The sequence below is a fragment of the Prionailurus viverrinus genome, chromosome C1, assembly GCF_022837055.1.
Source record: "Prionailurus viverrinus isolate Anna chromosome C1, UM_Priviv_1.0, whole genome shotgun sequence".
Classification (NCBI taxonomy): Eukaryota; Metazoa; Chordata; class Mammalia; order Carnivora; family Felidae; genus Prionailurus; species Prionailurus viverrinus.
The window spans coordinates 162,946,413-162,969,769 of record NC_062568.1 but is presented as its reverse complement, the minus strand read 5'-3'; the positions used below and the strand labels follow the sequence as shown (position 1 = coordinate 162,969,769).

The 23,357-nt window shown below is 35.7% G+C and overlaps 1 protein-coding gene across 6 annotated transcripts in view; it reads left to right on the top strand.

Moving 5' to 3' along the window:
- Nucleotides 1–23,357, top strand: part of ATG4C (autophagy related 4C cysteine peptidase) — a 153,431-nt gene that overhangs the window by 3,826 nt on the left and 126,248 nt on the right. For 4 of the 6 annotated variants that reach the window (XM_047872261.1, XM_047872259.1, XM_047872260.1 and 1 more), the window contains exons 2-3: nt 20,061–20,117; nt 20,662–20,800. In XM_047872261.1, the coding sequence (XP_047728217.1) occupies nt 20,725–20,800 (76 nt within the window). In that variant the 5' untranslated portion in view covers nt 20,061–20,117; nt 20,662–20,724. Of the gene's footprint in view, nt 1–3,882; nt 3,984–20,060; nt 20,118–20,661; nt 20,801–23,357 lie in introns of all 6 variants that reach the window. The other 2 variants (XM_047872257.1, XM_047872258.1) reach the window with 2 other exon arrangements.

Here is a 23,357-nt window from a genome sequence, read left to right as displayed (position 1 = left end):
GAAAGGCATGCTTTTGATTTTTCCTTGAAATGGCTCCTTTGTGTAATTTTTCATAAATTTTGAATCAGTACAATCAGTTTATTTTTAAAATTTTACATTTCATAGTAAAACAGTAGAAGAGCAAAGAGCATGGGCTCTGGAGTCAGACTGCCTGGATTCAAGATGTGTTTTGCTATTTACTAGCAGTATGACCTTGTAGTAGTTATTTAGTCTTCCAAGCCTTTTTTCCTCTTAATCTGTAAGATGAGGATAGTAGTATCTGTGTTACAGAGTTGTTAAAAGGATTAAATGATATATAATATATGCACAGGTTAACAAAATTACTGGTACAGAGTTTGTGTTTATTTTTATTAGAGATATGTGGTCTGAAATTATCTGTATATCTGTATTAACATTTTAATTTTAGAGATCCTTGTAACTAATAGATCCCAATTGGAGAAAAAATTTGTTTGGCTAGTCATATTTGGATTTGGAATAAATATTACTTAGCATAGTTCTGCTAATTTATAATTGTCCTAGATGACTTACCACATGTCATCTTTTAAGAATTTATGTCAGAGATTATGTTTAGTCTACAGCTATCATAGGAAACTAATGGTGGCTTGGTTTGTAATTACTTATTATTTGTTAGAATTAGTACTTTTATTTTTAGCCAAACCTTTCTGAACTTCATACTTGATTTTAGCACTTATGGATAGGATGAATAAGTAGTTAGACTTAATATAGCCTGATCAGCCACATGAAAGTAAATTTAATTTCCACCCTACTTTTTCTTCCAACTTTTTTCTTTTGAAAGTTTCAAACCTATAAAAAAGCTGAAAGAATAGTACAGCAAATATCTGCACATCTTTTACTTAGATTCACTAGTTGTTAACATTACACCTCATTTGTTTTCTCTCTCTCTAAATACACACACATGCATGCTTTTTTTTTTCATGCTGAACCACTGGAAACTGAGGTTGGAGACATCATGACACTTCACTCCTAAATTCTTCGCCATACATCTCGTATGAATTAGGACATTTTCCTACATAGCTATAATGCTGTGGGCACACCCAAGTAATTTAACCCTGATTGATATTATTTAATGTATAGGCCATATTAAAAAATTTGAATTTATCCAAATGTTTATCAGTAATCTCCCTTATAGCTTAAAAAACATACTGAATCCAATCAGAGATTATGAATTTTCTTAGTGGTCATGTTTGTTTTATTCTTCCTCCTTCCTGTTGGTTTTTTTTTTTTTTTTTTTGTCTTTTAAGACTGACATTTTTTTTAATTAAAAAAATTTCTTTTGGGGCGCCTGGGTGGCGCAGTCGGTTAAGCGTCCGAATTCAGCCAGGTCACGATCTCGCGGTCCGTGAGTTCGAGCCCCGCGTCGGGCTCTGGGCTGATGGCTCAGAGCCTGGAGCCTGTTTCCGATTCTGTGTCTCCCTCTCTCTCTGCCCCTCCCCCGTTCATGCTCTGTCTCTCTCTGTCCCAAAAATAAATAAAAAACGTTGAAAAAAAAATTAAAAAAAAAATTTCTTTTAAAAAATATTTATTTTTGAGAGAGAGTGACAGAGTATGAGTGGGGGAGGAACAGAGAGAGGGAGAATCCAAAGCTGGCTCCAGGCTCTGAGCTGTCGTCAGCACAGAGCCCAGCACAGGACTTGAACTCATGAGCTACGAGTTCATGACCTGAGCTAAAGTCAGATGCTTAACCAACTGAGCCACCCAGGCGCCCCTCAAGATTGCTATTTTTGAAGACTCTAGGCTATTTTGTTTTGTAGGTTTTTTTATTAAAAATTTTTTTCTTAATGTTTATTTATTTTTGAGAGAGAGATAGAGTGCAAGAGGGGGAGGGACAGAGAGAGAGAGGGAGAGACAGAATCCGAAATAGGCTCCAGGCTCTGAGCTGTCAGCACAGAGGCCAGCACAAAGCCCAATGAGGGGCTTAAACCCATGAACTATGAGATCGTGATCTGTGCCAAAATGAAGAGTTGGATGCTCAACTGACTGAGCCACCCAAGTGTCCCCCCTTCCCCCCTTTTTTTTCTTTTTTTAAAGTAGGCTCCATGCCCAATGTGGAGCTTGAACTCATGACCCGGAGATCAAGAGTCACATGCTCTACCGACTGAGCCAGCCAGGTGCCTCACTGTTATTCTTTTTTTGATGATTAAATTATCTCAAATCTGATTAGTCCCTTCAAGCCAGTTCCTATGGCCTTTGCATATGTCCATGTTGGTATTTGGGCATATTCTTAATTTTTTGTACAAAAGATGTTCCAGGCTCACCTTGTATATTCCTTGCTTAAGACCTGGAGTTAGCCATTTTGCAATGGAGTCCTGGTTCAATTTATTGGAAAACAGTACTCAGAAACCAAGATTTGGACATTGAATATACTCACTGCTACTGGAGTATCACTGCTTTTAGGCTCTTTAAATAAATGGACACACATGCGCACACACACACACACACACACACACATTTTTAAAAAGAAATCATGAATTTATAGGATGTTTTCAATTCGGATTCAGAACCACAGAGTTTATCTTCACCTTCTGTCAGTTCATATTTGTATCTCCCTTTTCCTACAGGGAAAATTCCGATTCAAAACTGTATTAGTATATTTACCCATCTATCCTATAAAACATTTAAGTTAGTTTTGGAATTACTATACTGATACTCTCCAACAACAGATTTACCACTTAAAGATTTCTTTGCCATTTTATGTCCTTAGACTATATTCCACTAAAGATGTATAGTCAAATTATATGTTCCAAGTCATTTGAATTATTTTTTCTGTGATTATGTTTTCAATTTAAATATAAAGATCTTACTAAACTAATTTTTTGTAGACTCTGTAAGTTATCTAGTAAAATGACTAAAGTAGCCATAATAATTTAAAACTTTATCAATAATATATAGTTATAGGGAACTCCAGAATAGTTATATCAGGTAGAAAATACGCAGTTTTTATCTTTGTAAGGCTGTAAACTTGTAGCTCTATTTTCAAATTGATACACTATTGTTTAAAATTAGGAATGATGAGAAAATGACATCAAACAATTCCATTTATAAGCCAAAACAATTGTGTTTGTGAACATTTTAAACAATGCTCTTCTTTTGAGTGATGATACAATTCAAGCATTAATCTTTAACAATAGACATAATTGTTGAGGGTACTTTAACACATTCCTAAGGAATATGGCTAGTGTTATCCTCATTTATACCCAGAATAGTAAGATTTATGTTATTTGTGTGTCCTTGGTCTTTGTATTTGAAGAGTCCCAGTTGTGACTGTGTGTGATTTTTTTCATATGTGAATATTCTCATTGGAAAGGGGGAAAATATATCTCTGAACAGTTATAACATTTTATATTCTACTGTGAGACATACCATGTTCTGTCTTGATTTCTGGTTAGTTACAAACATCTTTCATATTAGAATGTAAGTTTAATGGGGTCAGGAACTGGGTTTCATGGCTCATTGTATCTCCCATAGTTCCTTATGAAAGTAACCAAATACTTGATGAATGAATTAATGTGATATTTTGTGTTTAAGTGAGGTATAATTACTAGTCTCAATAATATGGATGCACCTTTTTGTAGTAGAAGTAAACTAATGGACTTGGAAAAGGTCTTATCCATATTTACATGTTAAACCTCAAAATCACTGTGTCTGAAATTGAATTTCCCATCTTCCCCTTTAGCCTTCTCCTATTGGGTTAACTGTTTCTGTTAATGGCATTATTATCCTCCTAGACATCAGACCTGAAATCTCAGAGTCACTTTAGTGTTTCCTGTATGTACGTATATAAACATTCATATATTTGTATGATGTTGGTAGTTCTACCATCTCACCTTGTTGCTTATATCTCATTTCTTATCCCCTTACCAGTATTCTGACTGAGGCCTTCATTAACACTCATATAGCAGTCTTCTGACTAATTGAAGAAATTGAGAATATTTAATGTGGAAAAGAGATGATGCAGCTGGGAGGTAGGTGGGAGGGTATGGGAGGTCTTTATATGATGGGTTATCAAATGTAAGATAGATTAGTTTCAGAAGGCCCAACCAGGATCAATTGGTAGAAATTAAAAGGATACAGACTTTCGGTTCCATATGTCTTTCAGACAAGTGAAGTTGTTTAAAATGAGCTGGAATGGGGCGCCTGGGTGGCTCAGTGGGTTAAGTGTCCGCCTTCACCTCAGGTCATGATCTCATGGCTCATTAGTTCGAGCCCCATGTCGGGCTCTGTGCTGACAGTCCAGAGCCTGGAGCCTGCTTCAGATTCTGTCTCCCTCTCTCTCTGCCCCTCCCCGGCTCGTGCACACACACTCTCTCTCTCTCTCAAATATAAACAAACATTAAAAGAATTTATAAAATGAGCTGGAATAATATAGTTATATGGATACTCTAGAATAGTTATGTTAGTAAAGAAAAATAGTTTAAAACACTATCAGGCTTTTAAATTTATAGCTCAGTACTTAAAGCTCATTAAGTACTGAGCGCCCTGTTTTGGAGGTGTTCCCTAGAAGCTGGGTGAATGCACTTGGCTAGGATGTTGTAAAGGAGATCTCACTGCTATATAGGTGGTTGAATATGATTAATGATTAGTGAGTGAGTTTGAACCAGACAGCAGGTTAGATTCCGGTGGGTGGGAGTGTTTTGTTTTGTTTTTTTTAATTTTTGAAATTCACACATTTTCTTTCATTGTACACTGTAGGTTAGGAGAGATTACTGATAGATTGGAGTGCATTATGTGGGAAAAAATGGTTAAGAACTGTTATTAATATTACTACTCTCTGGTTACTAGATACTTGGTAAATTCCCTTTGAATCCTGAGATTCTGAAATCCTTCCATACTTGTAGAGGTTAGGCTAATTTTGTCGATTAAATGATTTGACCCTGTATGTTGCTTCTTATATGCAGACTACATATTTAACCGCTTGCAAAGTTGTATTTTGAAGTATGGAGGCTCCAACCATTCGTAGTTACCCCAGACTTACAGACCCCAGAGGTTATGTGATATTATTAAAATTTATTTATCAAATTATAGTAAATATTTTATGTTTCTTAGAGATAAGATCAAGATGAAGTAAGTATTATATGATCTTAGAGATAAGATCAAGAAGAGCCAAGGAATACTTAAGGCAGGCCAAATATCATTAATACTTCTTACTATAATTTTCAAGTAAATGATTGAAGTCATTTAAACTCCTTATATCCTGTTTAGATTGTTATGATGACGACTTTACAGTCTGAACATGTACTGCACAAATGGAGGCTTTTGCCTGTAGGAACTTGATAGCAAGGCCACATTTGAGGGTAAATGAATGCTCAGTACTTAGTGTCTTCTTTGTAATTTTTAGATTTAAGAGAAGAATGCATAAGTAGTACCTTTTATTTGCGTTATCATTGTAAAGTAGCTGTGCATTCATGTAGTGTTTTTACCAGGAGGGTGTGGTCCTGAGGAGTTGAAAGAATGTTTGTAAGATGTATCCTTGAGGCAAAACTATCTTATTAAAAATGGGTTGTTGTTGTTGTTTTTTTTTTTTTTTTTTTTTTTACTATTTTTGAGAGAGAAAGGGAGAGAGCACGAGCCTGTGAGCAGGGGAAGGGCAGAGTGAGAGGGTGACAGAGGATCTAAAATGGGCTCTGTGCTGACAGCAGAGAGCTTAATGCAGGGCTCGAACTCATGACCTGAGCCGAAGTCAGATGCTCAGTTGACTGAGCCACCCAGGTGCCCCTTTCATCCTTCTTTTAAAAGCCAGTTTCTTAATATGTGAGTCCTGCCCTTAATATATATCTGTTCCTTTTCTCAGTCTTTTTTATCCTTATCTCTTACTATCATCTATTTTGCCTAACCCTTAGCTCTGAAAGGGGACAATCCAAATAAATATTACCAGTGTTCGCCCTTTCTTCATATTGGTGACTTTTTAAAAGAAATAAACATGCTAGGTTTACAAACAACATTGTTAGACTACCAAGTTCAGTGTAGGAAGATAGAAGATTGGCAAATATAGGAAAAGAGGGAATAGAAATGGATACAGTAATTGATGTTTCTGCAAAGAACTGAGATGGAGGGCAATAAGAGAGCAGAGATGACAGACCAACATATTGAGAGACATTCAAGGTCAGACAAGGGATTAATAATTTGTTACTAAAAGTGCAAGCAGGTAGAAAAGGTTACAGTAGATGAAAACTTAGAATGGACCTCACAGTTCATTTTATTTGATGGTATAGCTAAAAGCACATAAAAATTCTAAATCAATATCTATATTTCATTTTGCTGCAGAATACCGTTTGGGGAAGATGCCCAAGCATACGCAAATCCAGTAAATCTGCAGTGTTTTTGTCGGTTGTACTATGTGACTGAGATATATTCTGTAGAATCAGTTCCTGAAGTTCTGTCAGGAGCTTTTACTTGGCTTTAAATTCTCAGTGGATAAAATATTCTGTCTATTGCCATATGAGAGAGGCTGATTACCTTCATCTGCCCTTCAAGGGCATTGATTTGAGTACCCTTTACATTTATCAGTTTATAATTTATCGACTGTCTTAATGCATGGTTATGGTTAGAAAAGTGACTCTCTAAAAATGACATCTGGGTCTCAATCGATGATTTTCATATCAAGGGTTGTAGCTCTGCTTTCCAAAAGAACTCTGCTTAGTCTTCACTCTGCTTTTCACATAATTAACAGTAAAGTTTAGGAATAAACCTCATCTGATAGCTTTATGTTTACTAAGATCAAATAAAATAGAATTTTCTCTTCTTTACTGCTATTTTTTAATTAAAATGGATTTGTCAGAATGTAAGTAGTGAACAGAAATATGGGAATGATGGATGGTAAGATTTATTGTAGTATGCACTAATAAAGTCTACTTGAAAAAAGTTACTTATTTCTCTAAACTTCAAGAAATAAGTATAAATCCCTTCTTCAAAGTGGAAATTGGGAACAGTGTTATTTTGATGGTTTTCCAGAGTGAGGCTCTGACAACACTACATAAAATAAACAAGAATTTTGGCATATTGTTTTGATCACTGCAGCAGTGAAACCAGGTATTTTAGATAACAAAAGAGATTGAAATATAGATAATGAGTAAATCATCCCTTTATACCTGATAGAATGAATTTTAATTAATTTTTAATTTTTTTTAAAAATTAGGAAAGTTTTTGGAAAGGGAATTTGTGGGTGAGGATAGTTTAGAATTTTGCAGTGAGACTGCTGTCAAAGTTCATTGTGGTTTTATTTAATTTTTTTGCTCATTTTAGTTAAACTAAAAGTACTGTTTGTCTTGCCTTTCCTTGGCTTATTTCACACAGATGTAAAAAAGACATTTTAATAGACTGAATGGACTCAGTTATTAATTTATTCCTTTTCCTCTTTCCAAATCTGACTATTATTTTAAAGAGAAACAAAAATTATGAATTAACTAGGGATTTCCTCTAATTCATTTTATTCAGCCAAAACTGCCATAGGGAATTATATTGAGGAAGTTAAGTTTTCTACGTGACTAAATAGCTGAGTGTGATGTCTTTAAGAACTGGAAAAATAAAATTGTTTATCTTAAAAAGGAAAAAGCACTCTGTCAGCATTTTATCTTTCTTATAGTCTGCTTAGGAATTTTGTAATGGAATGTCTTCTCTGTAGACTTCTTAGTCAAGCAATTTCAGGCACATTTGTAATGTTCTGTATTCAATTTTTAATGGGAGCATTTTTTTGAATATTTTGTTAATTTAAAATGGGTTCAATATAAACAGTTTGAATAATAAAGTACAAAAAATTAAGAAAATATGACATTTCATCTCTTAGAGAGTTCTACATTTAGTGTGGACTTCTAGACACTGTTTTTCCATATTTTGTGGTGTGTGCAATTCTATATACATATATAATACGCATATAGATGTGTAAATTGCATTTATACTATTCTCTCTTCCTTTATCTCTATATAAATTTAGTAAACTTTAACTTTTTAGGTTCGTAGCAAAATTGAGCAGAGTTCTTACATTACCTCCTGTCCCACAAAACACAGAACCACAACCCCCCCACCCCCAACCAACATCCTGCACCAGAGTGGTACATTTATTACAGTCAAACCTACAGTCACATATCATTATCACTCCAGGTCCATAGTTTATATATTAGGGTTCACTTTTAGTGTACATTGTGTGGGTTTGGATAAATGTATAATAACATGTATCTACAACTGTAGTATTCTAGAGAATAGTTTCTAAAAATCTAAAAACAGTTGCCTAAAAATCCTCTGTGTTCTGCCTATTCATCTTTACACCTACAGCCCCAATCCCTCACAAACACATATTTTTTACTGCTTCTGTAGTTTTTAAAACATTTTTAAAAAATATTTATTTTGAGAGTGTGTAAGAGAGAGGGCATGAGAGTGAGGGAAGGGCAGAGAGAGAGAGAGAGAGAGACAGAGAGACAGAGAGAGAGAGAGAGAGAGAGAGAGAGAGAGAGAGAATCCCAACTAGGCTCCACACTCAGCATGGAGCCCAATGTGGTGGGACTCCCTCTCATGATCTGGGAGATCAAGACCTGAGCCGATATCAAGAGTTAGATGCTAAACCAACTGAGCCACCCAGGTGCCCCTGCTGTTTCTGTAGTTCTGCCTTTTCTGGAATGTACAGTTTGACATACAGTGGCCTCTTAAGATTGGCTTCTTTCACTTAGTAATATACATTTAGTTTTCTTTCATATCTTTTTATGGCTTGATAGTTCATTTAGGTGCCTGGGTAACATTCTTTTGTCTGAATGTATTATAGTTTATCTGTTCACATACTGAAGGAGATCTTGGTTGCTTCCAAGTTCCAATAAAACTGCTATAAACATCTGTGTGCAGGTTTTTGTGTGGATTGTTTTCATTTCATTTTGGGTAAATACCAAAGAGCACCATTGCTAAATCATATGCTAAGAGTATGTTTAGTTTTGTAAGGAGCTGCCAAACTGTCTTCCAAAGTAGCTGTAACATTTTGCATACCCATCAGCAATGAATGAGAGTACATATTGCTTGACATCCTTGCCAGCATTTAGTGTTATCAGTGTTTTGGATTTTGGCCATTTTAATAGTTATGTAGTGGTATCTCATTGTTTTAATTTGATTTCCCGGATAGCGTATGTGGAGAATATATTCATATGCTTATTTTCCATCTTTGGTGAGGTGAATCTGTTTAGGTCTTTGGACCATTTTAAAATTAGGTTGTTCATTTTCTTATTGAGTTTTAAACATCTTTGTATATTTTACATAGCACACCTTTATCAGATGTGTGTTTTCCAAATATTTTCTCCCAGTCTGTGGCTTGTCTTTTCATTCTCTTGACATTGTCTTTCACAGAGAAGTTTTAAATAAAAAAAAATTAATATTTATTTTTGAGAGAGAGATAGAGAAAGAGAGAGAGAGGCAGAGAGAGAGGGAGACACAGAATCCAAAGCAGGCTCCAAGCTCTGAGCTGTCAGGACACAGCCTGATGTGGGGCTTGAACTCACAAACCACAAGGTCATGACCTGAGTGGAAGTCAGATGCTTAACTGATTGACCCACCCAGGTGCCCTGAGAAGTTTTTAATTTTAATGAAGTCCAGTTTACCAGTTATTTTTTTTTAAGGGTTTGTGCCTTTGGTGCTATGTCTAAAAAGTCATTGCCATACTGAAGGTCATTTAGGTTTTCTTCCATGTCATCTTCTAGGATTTTTATAGTTTTGTGTTTCACATTTAGGTCTACAGTCCATTTTGAGTTAATTTTTGTAGAAGGTGTATGGTCTTGTCTAGCTCCTTTTTTTTTTTTTTTTTGCATGTGTATGTCCAGTTGTTCCAGCACCATTTATTGAAAAGACTGTCTTTGCTCCATTGTATTGCCTTTACTCCTTTGTCAAAGACCAGTTGACTGTATTTATGTTGGTCTATTTGTGGGCTCTCTATTCTGTTCCATTGATCTATTTGTCTATTCTTTTGCCAGTACCAATAATGTCTTTGTCCGATTTTGGTATTAGGGTAATGCTGACCTCATAGAATGAATTAGGAAGTATTTTCTCTGCTTCTACTGGAAGAGATTGTAGAGAATTGGTACAAATATTTGGTAGAATTCAACAGTGAAACCATCTGAGCCTGATTTTTTTTTTGGAAGATTATTAATTGTTGATTCATATTTTTCTAATGGATATAGACCTATGTAAATTGTCTACTTGTGTGAATTTTGGCAAACTGTCTTTAAAGGAATTGCTTCATTTCATCTAGGTTATCAAATTTGTGAGCATAGAACTGTTCATAATGTTCCTTTATTGTCCTTTTAATGGCCATGGGATCTGTGGTGATGTCCCCTGTTTCATTTCTGATGTTAGTAATTTGTGTGTTTCCTCTCTCTCTCTCTCTCTCTCTCTCTCTCTTTTTTTCTTAGCTAGCCTGGCTGTAGGCTTGTAGATTTTATTGATCTTTTCAAAGAATCAGCTTTGGTTTTGTTGCTTTTCTCTACTAATTTCTTTCTTTCTGCCTTAATTTTTATTATTTCTTTTTTTTCTGCTTACTTTAGACTTAATATGCTCTTCTTTTTCTGATTTCCTAAGGTGGAGGCTTAGGTTATTGTTTTTAGATCTTCTTTTCTAATATATGCATTCTCAATGCTATTAATTTCCTGTAAATTTTAAGGGAATTTTGTGGCATATCACAAATTTTAAGTTGTATTCTCATTTTCATTTAGTTAAAAACATTTCTTAATTTCTCTTGATGTTTCTTATTTGGCCTTGTGTTATTTAGAAGTGTTTTGTTTAATCTCCAAGTATTTGGAGATTTTGCAGCCAACTTTCTGTTACTGATTTCTAGTTTAACTCCATTGTGGTGAGAACAAATGTATGGTTTCTATTCTTTTAAATTTGTTAAGAGGTGTTTTATGGCCCAGAATCTGGTCATTCTTGGTGAATATTCCATGTGAACTTGAGAATAATATGTAATCTATTTTTGTTGGGTGAAGTAGTCTGTCAATTATGTCCAGTTGATTAATGGTCTATTTGCTTGTTTTTAAAATGTTTATATATTTTTGAGAGAGAGAGAGAGAGAGAGAGAGAGAGAGAGAGAGAGAGAGCAAGCGGAGGTGGGGCAGAGAGAGAGGGGAACAGAGGATCCGAAGTGGGCTCCATGCTGACAGCATAGAGCCCGATGTGGGGCTCAAACTTGTGAACCGTGAGATCATGACCTGAGCCAAAGTCTGAGGCTTAACTGACTGAGCCACTCAGGTGCCACTGATGGTGCTATTTAATTCAACACTGTCTTTACTGATTTTCTGCCTGCTGGACCTGTATTTCTGTTAGAGGGATGTTAAAGTCTGTAACCGTAATAGAGGATTCATCTGTTTCTTCTTACAATTTTATCAGTTTTGCCTCACATATTTTGATGCTCCCTGAATATCTTATCATAATAAATATAGATCTATATCATAATATGCATATACCATAATTTAGTCATCAGCAGATGTTTGTGTCTATTAGCACACCAGTGTGCTAGCTATAAGGATATAGTAGTGAAGAAGACACATTCTTTGCCCTCATGGCCTTTATTATTTGAGAAATAATTATGTAAAATGCTTGTTTCTTCAGACTCACCAATTTAATCTCTTATGATGATGAAAAAAATACGAAACTCCTTTAATGTGCATTACTTAGATTTAGTAAGTTTGAAAATATTTTTCTGTGTTTATTGGCCTTTTTCTTTGGAATGCCTGGATTTTTTGGGGGGGGGTGTTTTTTCCCCTTATTGATTTATAGGAGCTCTTTGTGTATTAGAAACATTCATCCTTTTTCTATGTAATAGATATTGAAGTTTTTCCTAATTGATGAATTGTAATTTAACCTAGTTAAAGTTCTTTTTCTTCTTCCTATATTGAAATTTTCATTTTTATGTGATTACAGTTTCCTTTCTGATTCCTAGTTTTGTATACCAGGCTTAGAAAGTCCATTTCTTCAAGATTGTTTAAAAAATTTTAATTAATACTTCTCTGGCGTATAAGCACATGTGCCAAGTGTGTGCATTTGTGTTCAATTCTTTAACTTGTCTAGAATTCATAATCTGTGAGGTAGCTTTATTAAACCAGCTAGCTTATTACTCTAGCACTGTTTAGCAAATTAGCCATTTTTTCAATGATGTGAAATATTTCCTATGTTATTTCTTTTCTCCCTATTATGTTTTATTCAGTGTCATCCTTTGCTAATAATAATAAATTTAACTTTTACTAAACTTTAATTACTCTAGTTTTTTAAAATGTTTGTTTATTTTTGAGAGAGAGAGAGAGAGAGAGAGATTGTGCACAAGCGGGGGAGGGACAGAGAGAGGGAGACACAGACTCTGAAGCGGGCTCCAAGCTCTGAGCTGTCAACACAGAGCCTGATGTGGGGCTCGAACACACAAACTGAGATTATGCTTGAGCTGAAGTCAGATGCTTAACTGAATGAGCCACTCAGGTGCCCAAATTACTCTAGTTTTGTAATGTGTTTTAATAGTAAGGCAAATCCTCTCCTTATTTGGAATTTTTGGTTATTCCCTTTTTTAAAAATTTAAAAATCTTTTTATTTAGATGTAACTTTAAACTTAGAGAAAATATGCAAGAATAATAATAGTACATAAAACACAACTAAAATCCTTTACCCAGATTAATCTTTTATACATATATATATATATATATATATATATATATACACATACACACACATACATATATATACATACATACATACATATGAGATTATTTTTCGGAACCATTTGAGAATAAGTTGTATTCATTGTGACCATTTATGTCTAAATATTTTATTGTAGATTTCATAACAATACTACTGTCATCTAGTTAGATCTGTCAATCTAATACCTTTTATAATTTTATTCCTTTTCTCAGAAGCAGGTATTACATTTAGCTTTTGTGTTTCTTTCATCTCCTTTGATGTGGAGAGATTCCAAGCCTTTCTTTGTCTCACACGACACTGACATTTTTGAAGAATGTAATTCTCCCTCCCCTTTTGAAATACATTGTTCCTCATCTGGGGTTAGAGTGATGTTTCCCCATGCTAGATTCAGATTTTGCATTCTAGGCTGGACTACTGTATTTGGTGTACTCTTCTCAGGACTCCCCTCTGAAGGCAAAGAAAAGCCATCTGTTCCACGTTGGCAAAGTAATTGTTTAATAGACATTTTTACTGAAGTATAATATACATACAGAAAAGGGCACAGGGGTGCCTGGGTGGCTTAGTCGGTTAAGCATCCAACTCTTGATTTTGGCTCAGGTCATGATCTCATGGTTGTGAGTTTGAGGCCATGTCAGGCTCTGTGCTGTCAGTGTGGAGCTTGCTTGGGATTCTCTCTCTGCCTCTCTGCCCTTCCCTTGCTCACGCTCTCCCTCTCTTTCTCTCTCTCTCTCAAAATAAATAAACTTTTAAGAAAGTTAGAAAAATACACAAATAATAAATAATAATAAATGGATAGCTCTGTTATCACAAAGTGATCATACCTGTAATTTTACCATAAAGATTTTAATAGAACATTAGCACCCCAAAGCTTACCCTTGTGTCTCCTCTTGGTCACTCCTTCCTCTTTCCCCTTTTCTGAAGGTAATCTAATATCATAGATTAGTTATGCCTATTTTTGAACTTTTAGAAAGGGATTCATATATGTGTGTGTGTGTGTGTGTGTGTGTGTGTGTGTGTGTGTGTGTTGTTTGGCTTCTTTAGCTCAGTATTATGTTTGCAATATTTATTCACATTGTTGATATAGTTGTAGCTCATTCATTCTCAATGCTATATAACATTCCATGTAAAAAATGTACCTTTGGGGCATCTGGGTGGCTCAGTTGGTTAAGTGTCAGTTTAGGTCATGATCTCATGGTTCATAAGTTCAAGCCCTGCATTGGGGCTCTTTGCTGTCAGCACAGAGCCTGCTTTGGATCCTATGTCTCCCTGTCTCTCTGTCCCTCCCCTGCTCATGAGACTCTGTCTTTTGAGAGTATTTTTGAGAGTATTTTTTACATACTGAAAAAAATATATACCACAATACATCCATTTCACAGTTGATGGACATTTGAGTTGTAGCTTGGAGCTATTAAGAATAGTACTGCTATTAACTAACTAGAATTTAAACAGAAATTTGAAAAAAAAAGAAGAAGAATACTGTTATGAACAGGTTTACACATACGCTTTATTGAATACATGTATGCATTTCTGTTTGGTATATTCCTAGAAGTGCAGTTTCTGGGTCAGAGGCTATGAGTATGTTCAGCTTTAATAGATATTGCCAAACATTTTTGCAAAGTGGTTTCATTAATTTTTAACCACACCAGTAGTGTATGAGTTCCTTATACATCTCTCTAACACTTGTAGTTTACTGACTTTTTAAGATTTAGCCAATCTGGTGTGTCTGTAACACAATCTCATTCTGTTTTCAATACATGTTTTCCTTTTTAAAGACCTTTCTTAGGCATATTGACCATTTGGTCATCCACTTATAAAATCATAAGTGTCATCCATTTATAAATAGAAAGTTCCTGTTCAAGTCTTTTGTGTATTATTCTACTCATTTTGTTATTGACTTATAGGAGGTCTTTGAATATTCCATTTTTACTAATTGAAATACTGACATATATAGTTTCAGGTTGTACAACATTGATTTAATACTTTGGAAAATAATCACCACCATAAGGCTAGTTGTCTGTCACCATACAAAGTTACAAATTTGTTTTTCTTATGATGAGAACTTTTAAGATTTACTCTTAGCAACTTTCAAGTATACAATACCATATTATTGACTATAGCCACGAATGCTGTTCATTATATCCCCATTGGATATTTATTTTGTAACTGGAAGTTTATAATTCTTAATCCCCCTCACTCATTTTGCTTACACCCACACCTCCTACTCTTTGGCAACTACTGTTTTCTCTGTGAGTTTTGTTTTGTTTGTTTGTTTGTTTGTTTAGATTCCACATGTAAGTGCAATCATACTGATTGCGTCTTTCTCTAACTTATTTCACTTTGCAAAATACCCACAAGGTCCATCGATGTTGTTGCAAATGACAAGATTTTCCTTTTTTATGGTTGAATAGTATTGCAGTGTGTGTGTGTGTGTGTGTGTGTGTGTGTGTGTGTGTGTGTGTGACTTCTTTATCCATTCATCCATTGATGGACACTTACGTTGCTTTTGTATCTTGGCTATTCTAAATAATTCTGCAGCGAGCATACAGGTGTATATATCTTCAGTTATTATTTTAGTTTTCCTTGGATACTCAGAAATGGAATTGTTGAATCATATGGTATTTCTTTTTTTTAATGTTTTGATGAACCCGTATACTGTTTTCCAAAGTGGCTGAACCAGTTTACATTCCCACCAGCAACGCACAAGGGTCCCTTTTCTCCATGTACTCACCAACACTTGCTATTTCTTGTCTTTTTGATAATAGCCATTTTGACAGGAATGAGGTGATATCTCATTGTGGTTTTGATTTGCATTTTTTTGATGATGAGTGATGTTCATGTGCTTGTTAGCCATCTGTGTGTCTTCTTTGGAAAAATGTCCATTCCGATCCTTTACACGTTTTTAATCCAATTGTTTGATATTTTGTTATTAAGTTGTATGAGTTTTTAATATATTTTTGATATATACCCTTTATTGGATATATGATTTGCAAATATTTTCTCCCATTCAGTAGGTTGTCTTTTTTTTTTTTAACGTTTATTTATTTTTGAGACAGAGAGAGACAGAGCATGAATGGGGGAGGGTCACAGAGAGAGGGAGACACAGAATCCGAAACAGGCTCCAGGCTCTGAGCTGTCAGCACAGAGCCCGACGCGGGGCTCGAACCCACGGACCGTGAGATCATGACCTGAGCCGAAGTCGGACGCTTCACCGACCGAGCCACCCAGGCGCCCCTAGGTTGTCTTTTTAAAAACAATTTTTTTAATGTCTATATATTTTTAAGACAGACAGGGACAGAGCATGATCAGGGGAAGGGCAGAGAGAGAGGGAGACACAGAACCCGAAGCAGGCTCCAGGCTCTGAGTTGTCAGCACAGAGCGCAACGTGGGGCTTAAACCTGGTTGCAAACCATGAGATATCATGACCTGAGCCAAAGTTGGATGCTTAACTGACTGAGCCACCCAGGCGCCCCCATTCAGTAGGTTGTCTTAACATTTTGGTTGATGGTTTCCTTCACTGTACAAAAGCTTTATAGTTTGATGTAGTCCCAGTTGTTTGTTTTTGTTTTTGTTGTCTTTGCCTTTGGAGTCAGATCTGGTTATTCCCTTTTTATAGCATTTTGATGTATACTACTTTCCAATATGGTTCAAGGGATCATCTTCCAAAATCTTCTCTGCTCTAAAGTTAGTATTCTTAGAAACATCCATTTAATTTTTTTTATGGATATAAAGTGGGTTTCTGTCTTTATAGAAGATTGGAATTCAATTTTAGTTACATGAAAGTAACTACCATTGACTCTTGAACAACACAGGTTTGAAAGGCATAGGTCCACTTATACATGTTTGTTTGTTTGTTTGTTTGTTTGTTTTTTTGGTAAATACAGTACAGTATTATAAATTTATTTTCTTTGATTTTTTATTAACATTTTTTTCCAGCTTTATGTAAGAATATAGTATATAGTGCATGTGACATACAAAGTGTGTATTAATTCAACTGTTTATGTTATTGGTAAGGCTTTTGGTTGACAGTAGGCTATTAGTAGTTACATTTTGGGGGAGTAAAAAATTATACATGGATTTCTACTAAACAGGGGTCAGCACCCAGCCCCTGCATTGTATATTGTTCAAGGGTCATCTGTATACCAAATTATTAAACCAGCAACAGCTTAACGAGTTTGACCTTATAATAATAACTTAATTATTCTCATCTATCCTCTGTATGGTGACAATAAAAGTATTCTTATAGGATAAGTCAAGGATATGTTCCAAAAATGTTTCAAATGTTTCACATTTGGGGGTATAGTTATTCTGAGTGAATAATCTATAGTAGTAGGAATTTTGAGGAAAAATAATAAAAGAACAACTTCACAATTTATTCTGCTCTAAGTTCCTTTAGGTTTGAAAGTTTCTCATTAATTTCTGAATCTGTCACAGCATCTTACCTTGGCTATTTATTTTTTACTAATTTATTTAGGAGTGATTATCTAAGATACAGACTTACCTCATACAAAATGTCTCACTTTGTCTTCATGTTCCCCCCACCCACTTTAAGGCATTAATTATACATTCTTGCCAAAGACTATCCAGAGTATCCCTGGTGACCAGTGTTGTGAACTATTTGAACCAAAGTCTTCTCCATGGTCTACTTTCTTTCTGACTTAGAAAGAAAATACATGTATGTATGTTATCTTATTTTAAACATTTGAATTTAGAAGATTCATGGTTGGTGGCTTTTTAACAATAAAAATTTTAAATTCTAAAAATTACATATGTTCTTTGTATAAGATTTGAAAAGGTGGACAATAGTGGCATAAAAATAACCACATAGAGGAGTGCTTGGGTGGCTCAGTCGGTTAAGTGTCTCTTTTATTTTTGTTTTTGTTTTTGGTTTTTTTTGAGAGAGAGGGAGGGAGAGAGTGCAAGGGAGTGAGGGGCAGAGAGAGAAAGAATCCCACAAGGGAGAGAGAGAGAGAGAGACGGGGAGTGGGGAGGGGGAGAGAGATAGGGGCACCTGGGTGGCTCAGTCAGTTAAGCGTCCAACTTTGGCTCAGGTCATGATCTCACAGCTAATGAGTTTGAGCTCTGCATCGGGCTCTGTGCTGACAGCTCAGAGACTGGAGCCTGCTTCAGATTCTGTGTATCCCTCTCTCTCTGCCCCACTCCCACTCACGCCGTGTCTCTTTCTCCTTCAAAAATAAACAAACATTAAAAAAATTTAAAAAAAAGAGAGGGAGAGAGAGAAGCAGGGCTCATCCGAATAGGGACTGTTTTTACCCAAAGCAGGGCTTGTGTTCACCTGAAGTGGGGCATGAGCTCACCCTAAGTGGGACTTGAACTCATAAACCTTGAGATCATGACTTGAGCCAAAGTCAGGTGCTTAATGACTGAACCACCCAGGCACCCTAAGTGTCTGACCCTTGATTTTGGATCAGGTCATGGTCTCACGGTTTGGAGCCTTCTCTCTGCCCCTCCTCCACTCTAAATAAATAAGTAAATAACCATCCACACACAATTTTACATCCAGAGAAACTTGTCAATTTTTGATGTGCTTCTTTCTAACTCTTCCCCTGTCCCTTCCCCAGCCAGTACTGTATGATGCATAAAGTTTTAGATTCTGCAGTGTTTCTCCATTTTCACAAACTTTCTGAAGACATTTTTAATGGATATGCATTCCATCATGTGGATGCACATTTTATAAACCTTTCTTCTTGCTTTTCCAAATTTTGTTAAATTATGCAATTTTCTGAAGGAAAATTTTTCTTTCCTTTTCTATATTCTAGTTGTTAGTGAAAAAATGTTCAATTGACAGAGGTTTACAGCTTGTAGAAGTGCTACTAGTGATATACCTATATTTATTAATTTATCAGTACACTGATTCATTTAATAAACATTTTGAGAACCAGTCACATGCCAGGCAGAGCTTATAGATACTCAGAAAGTTGACCATCTAGTGGAAGAGGTAAGAAGTAATAACAATTCAGTATGATGAGTCCTGTGATAGAGGAAGACATAGGATCCTGTAGGAGCTAAGAGCAGGGACCCATCTAATTTGAGATACAGAAGTGGGGAGAAACCTTACAAGTCTTATAAGAGGAGGTGAAACTTAAGCTGGGTCTTAGGGACTCAAGATAATAAGGTAGTTAAAAAGTGAGAGTGAGCAGGAAGACATTCTAGGTGAAGGGAACAGCACATGAAAGGTGTGAAGTATCAGAAAGCATGTCCAATAGAAAGCTTTCATATTAATATTAAAAATGGCTTCAGTATATGGTACATGTGAAGGAATGGCAAGAGATGAAGCTAAGAAAGAGGGCAGACATAATTTCTTGAGGGGCCTTAAATATCATTCTCAAGGCTGAGAGTGTAAACATAATCATGGCAAAGTCCTTGAGGAATGTGTTTGTAGCTCTACTTTTCATTTATACATCGGCAATGCTCAAATTAATAGCTTTCACTCTCTAAGCTCCTGATCTATATATCCAGCTGCCTAGTTGGCCTCTCTAGAATATAGTTCGAATGTAAGCTCCATGAGAGGAAGTATTTCACTGCTTTAGTCCCAAGCTGTATCTGCACTGCCTTAAACAGTACCTGGCAATAATTTATTGAATAATTAAATAAATGTTTGATAGAGAATCATATATCTCTCAGAGGCATCTCAAACTACATATAAATCAAATTTGTGATCTTCCTCCTCTAGCCAGATCCTTTCTAATGTTCCCTATTTCAATGATTATCACCATTTATTTAGTTTCACAAGCCAGGAACATGGGTATATCTGTTGGCATATCTGTTTTTCTTGCCTTCTATATTCATTTAATTGCCAAGACATTGAAGTTGTGACATATTTCCTTATATGTCTGTTTCCCTCCCTCTTTACTGTTCCAGCCCAGGCTATTATCATCTCTTTCCTAGTTCTGTACAATCCTAGGAAACTCTAATTCTGTACTCTTGTCCCTTTTCAGTCTATTCTTTGTGCTGGTCTTAGAATCAAGCCCATAGAATCAGATTCTGATATTTCTGTTTGAAACCAGTTTTTCTTTGGATAAAGAACAACATTCTTAACATGGCCTACAAGGCCCTGTGTGCTCTAGCCCATGTCAAACCTTTGGCTACATCTCAAGTGCCTTTTCTGGACTATCCATGTCTAGTCACATTGGCTTTTAAAAATTTTCCAATGGACCATGCTTTCTCCTGACTCCACTGTATAATGAGTAGCTTTTAGTACATGTTATAAAATGGAACATCTACTGTTAGAGAAATAAATGTATCAATACTTTTGAGGAGATATTTATTACCCTAAAAGAGCACTGTTCTGTGCAGCATTGTTTTCTTGAAAAGTAAACCTGTGAATTATTGTAAATAAGCACAAGCATGTTAAAGTATAATTTGTTCCTTTTTCAGATTATATCACACATCTCACCTTTCCCTCAAGTCAGTTATAAAGCAAGTACTTACAAGGTACATTTATTCTTATTTTAAAGTAAGAAAACATTTTCTGTTGTAAATTTAAGCTATTGTTTTAAATGCTGCAGTATTGAGATAGGAAGGAAATGTAGGAAATGCCTTAAAAAACAAAACAATTCGGTTTTATATGAAAGTAGTGACTTAATTAGAATGGTGACTTAAAGCCTCCATTCTGAATATAGCTGTCATTTCTTACAAGATTTAAAACCACCTTCTCTATAATAAATAAAACAAGTTGAATAGTCTCACAAGCACCAAAGCTGAGTTGTTTTACTAAGCTAATTCATTGTTCTTAATTGTGAGCACCTGGAGGAAATTATTGTTTGGTTTTGTATGATAATTTTTATTGTGTATTTGGTATTAAATGTTTCTGTAATTAAAATATTTATAGAATATATTGTATTCTGTTATGGAAAATGAGAAACTGGTTTGCTCATTTGTAGTTCAAGTTGTATATAATCAGTTAAGTAACTTTAGCAGGTATTGCACCATATGATATATATTCATTACTGATATTTCTTTAATTTTTTTCTTTTAGTCAAAAGATTAAACTTTACAGAAGAATGCAATCAAGTGATGGCTTTTTCTTTAGAATTTGAATATGGAGGCCACAGGAACAGATGAAGTTGACAAGCTAAAAACTAAATTTATATCTGCTTGGAACAACATGAAATATAGTAAGTGTCATGATTTAAAAATTATATAAATCCAAGGAAATATTTGAAGATGTATATCATCTGCCTTATAAAGTCATTGAAAATTGGTTGAGGTTCTCTTAAATGAAATATTTCTGTAAGGAATGTAAATAAGAACATATTCAGAAGAAAGAGCCAAATATCATCATAAACATTGCCTAGAAACTTAGGCATACTGTGTGGTCCTTTTTCCTTTAAACATTCAGAAGCAAAAAGAATTTATTTAGGTGATGATAATACCTCAGGTTTTCAGACTCAGTCTTAGGCAACTGTATGTATAAACTAGGAAGCAAGCAAAATAAACCTTTGAACACACCAAGCAGATATGTTCACACACCAATACCTATGAATTTCTCTCAGACCCTTGTGTTTAACCTTGGGTTTGTGAACAAAGCCATTAAGGATCATATGGTGATTTTAAAGCCCACCTTGGACTAGAAACAATTTGGAGAAGAAGCTTTCAAAGATGGAGAAATACTCAGCAGAACCAGCTTCAACCAGGAAGAAGTTCAGATCCATAAAATAGGAATGATAACATTTAAAAAACTCCCTTTATAATGCAGATTCAGGTAGGGGAGCCAAGATGGCAGAATAGCATGGAAGTTTTTTGTGTAGCTCGCGTCCATGAAATACAACCAGACCAACACTAAACCATCCTGCACACCTAGAAAACTGATCTGAGGATTAACACAACAATCTGCACAACCTGAACCACAGAATTCAGTGGGTACATGGCGCAGAGAGGTGACCTGGGGGAGAGAGAAGCCACGGAGGGCAGGGAGCCACTTTTGCTTGGGGAGAGAGGATGGAGCTGGTGGGGGGGGGGGTAGCGGAGAATACAGGAAAAGCACCCCTCCCCAAAAGCAGCTGGAACGTGAAAATTGGAAACAGCTGCAGGGACTAAACTAAAAAGGGAGAAATGAGAAAGGAGAAAGGGGAGGGTTTAAATTCCATTAAGACTGTAAACGGGAGCGCAGAGTCTGAAACTCCACAGCTCAATACCTGGTGGTGGCTCTGGTGGGAAGGGCAAATCCCCAGGAGCAGAGTGGGGTCCAGGAGGTTCTCAGGCCACACTGGGAGAAGTGGTTCCATTGCTAGAAGGACATTTGGTGGAGGCTGTGAGGTCACCTGGTCCCAGCAGACCCCAGAGAATGGCCACATTCGCTGGTGCTGGAACAAGGTCGTAAAGGGTGAAGACTGGTGCCAGATGTATTGTGATTTTCCATAATCCCTGAAATGCTGCTGCTACACTATCTCACAAACTTTTTCTGGGGCGGGCTGGCACCTGGCTGCAGTCTCTGGGCATTGGCAGCAGCACGGTCCCGTGAACATTCCTGGGTGCAGCTGGCACCCGACCATTGCTCGGTGAGACCCTCCGCAGAGGGGTGGAATGGGTTAAAGCTGCAGTCCCTCAGAATTAAGGGGCCAGGGAAAACAGCCACATCTGAGACAAAACTCGGGAGAGAGGTACTACCTGGGGTTTGGTCATGGACTGTATAAAAGCGGGGAGTGGACAAAAGCTGAAGACAAAGGAGGGGTGTGTGATTGTTGATCAGGGAGAACAATTCCTATACTAGAGACTGGGTAGCTGCCTGACGCCACTTTCATTGCTCCCATGCATGCACATATGCACCTGCAAATGCCACAACAATCCACCCCAGTAGGCTAGCAACGCCATCTAGTGGAGAACAGAGCTGTTACACTAAGCCCCGACCAACTGGGCCAACCTCGCTCTTCAAGAACACAAGTCTCACTGCCTGCTTAGTTTATGGAAATAAACTTCTAGGGGAAAATGAAGTAATTTCAGTCGTATTTCAGTCTGTTAGCATGTCCAACTATTCAATTTTCTTTAAAAAAAAATTTTTTTTTCTTTTTCATTTCTTTTTCTTGAATACAGAAAGAAAAAAATCATTTTTATTTTCAATTTTTATTAAAAATATTTTTCTTTAAATTCTTTTCCTGTTTTTTTACTTTTGTGTAAATTTTTTCAAATTCTATTTTACTTCCATCATTTTATTTTAGTCTACTTCAGTGTATTCACTTTTTCAAATTTTCAAACGATATTTTTTCTTTTTTCTCTTTTTGGTTTCTTTTCTTTTTCTTGAATACAGAAAGAGAAAAAATTCATTTTTATTTTTAATTTTTATTACAAATGTTTTTATTTAATTTTTTCTACTATATTCTTTACTTTTGTGTAAATTTTTTCAAATTCTATTTTACTTCCATCATTTCATTTTACTCTACTTCAGTGTACCCAGTTTTTAAAATTTTCAAACAATTTGCTTTTTTTTTCTTCCCTCCCTCCTTTTTTCTCTAATCTATGAAGCCACTTTCAACACCCAGACCAAAACACACCTAGGATCTAGCATCATTTATTTGATTTTTTTGGTGTGTGTCTTTTTAATTTTAATATTTTTTTAAATTTAATTTTTTTAATTTTAATTTTTTCTACTTCATTAATTCCTTTTCTCCCTTCAAAATGATGAAACGAAGGAATTCACCCCAAAAGAAAGAGCGGGAAGAAACGATAGCCAGGGAC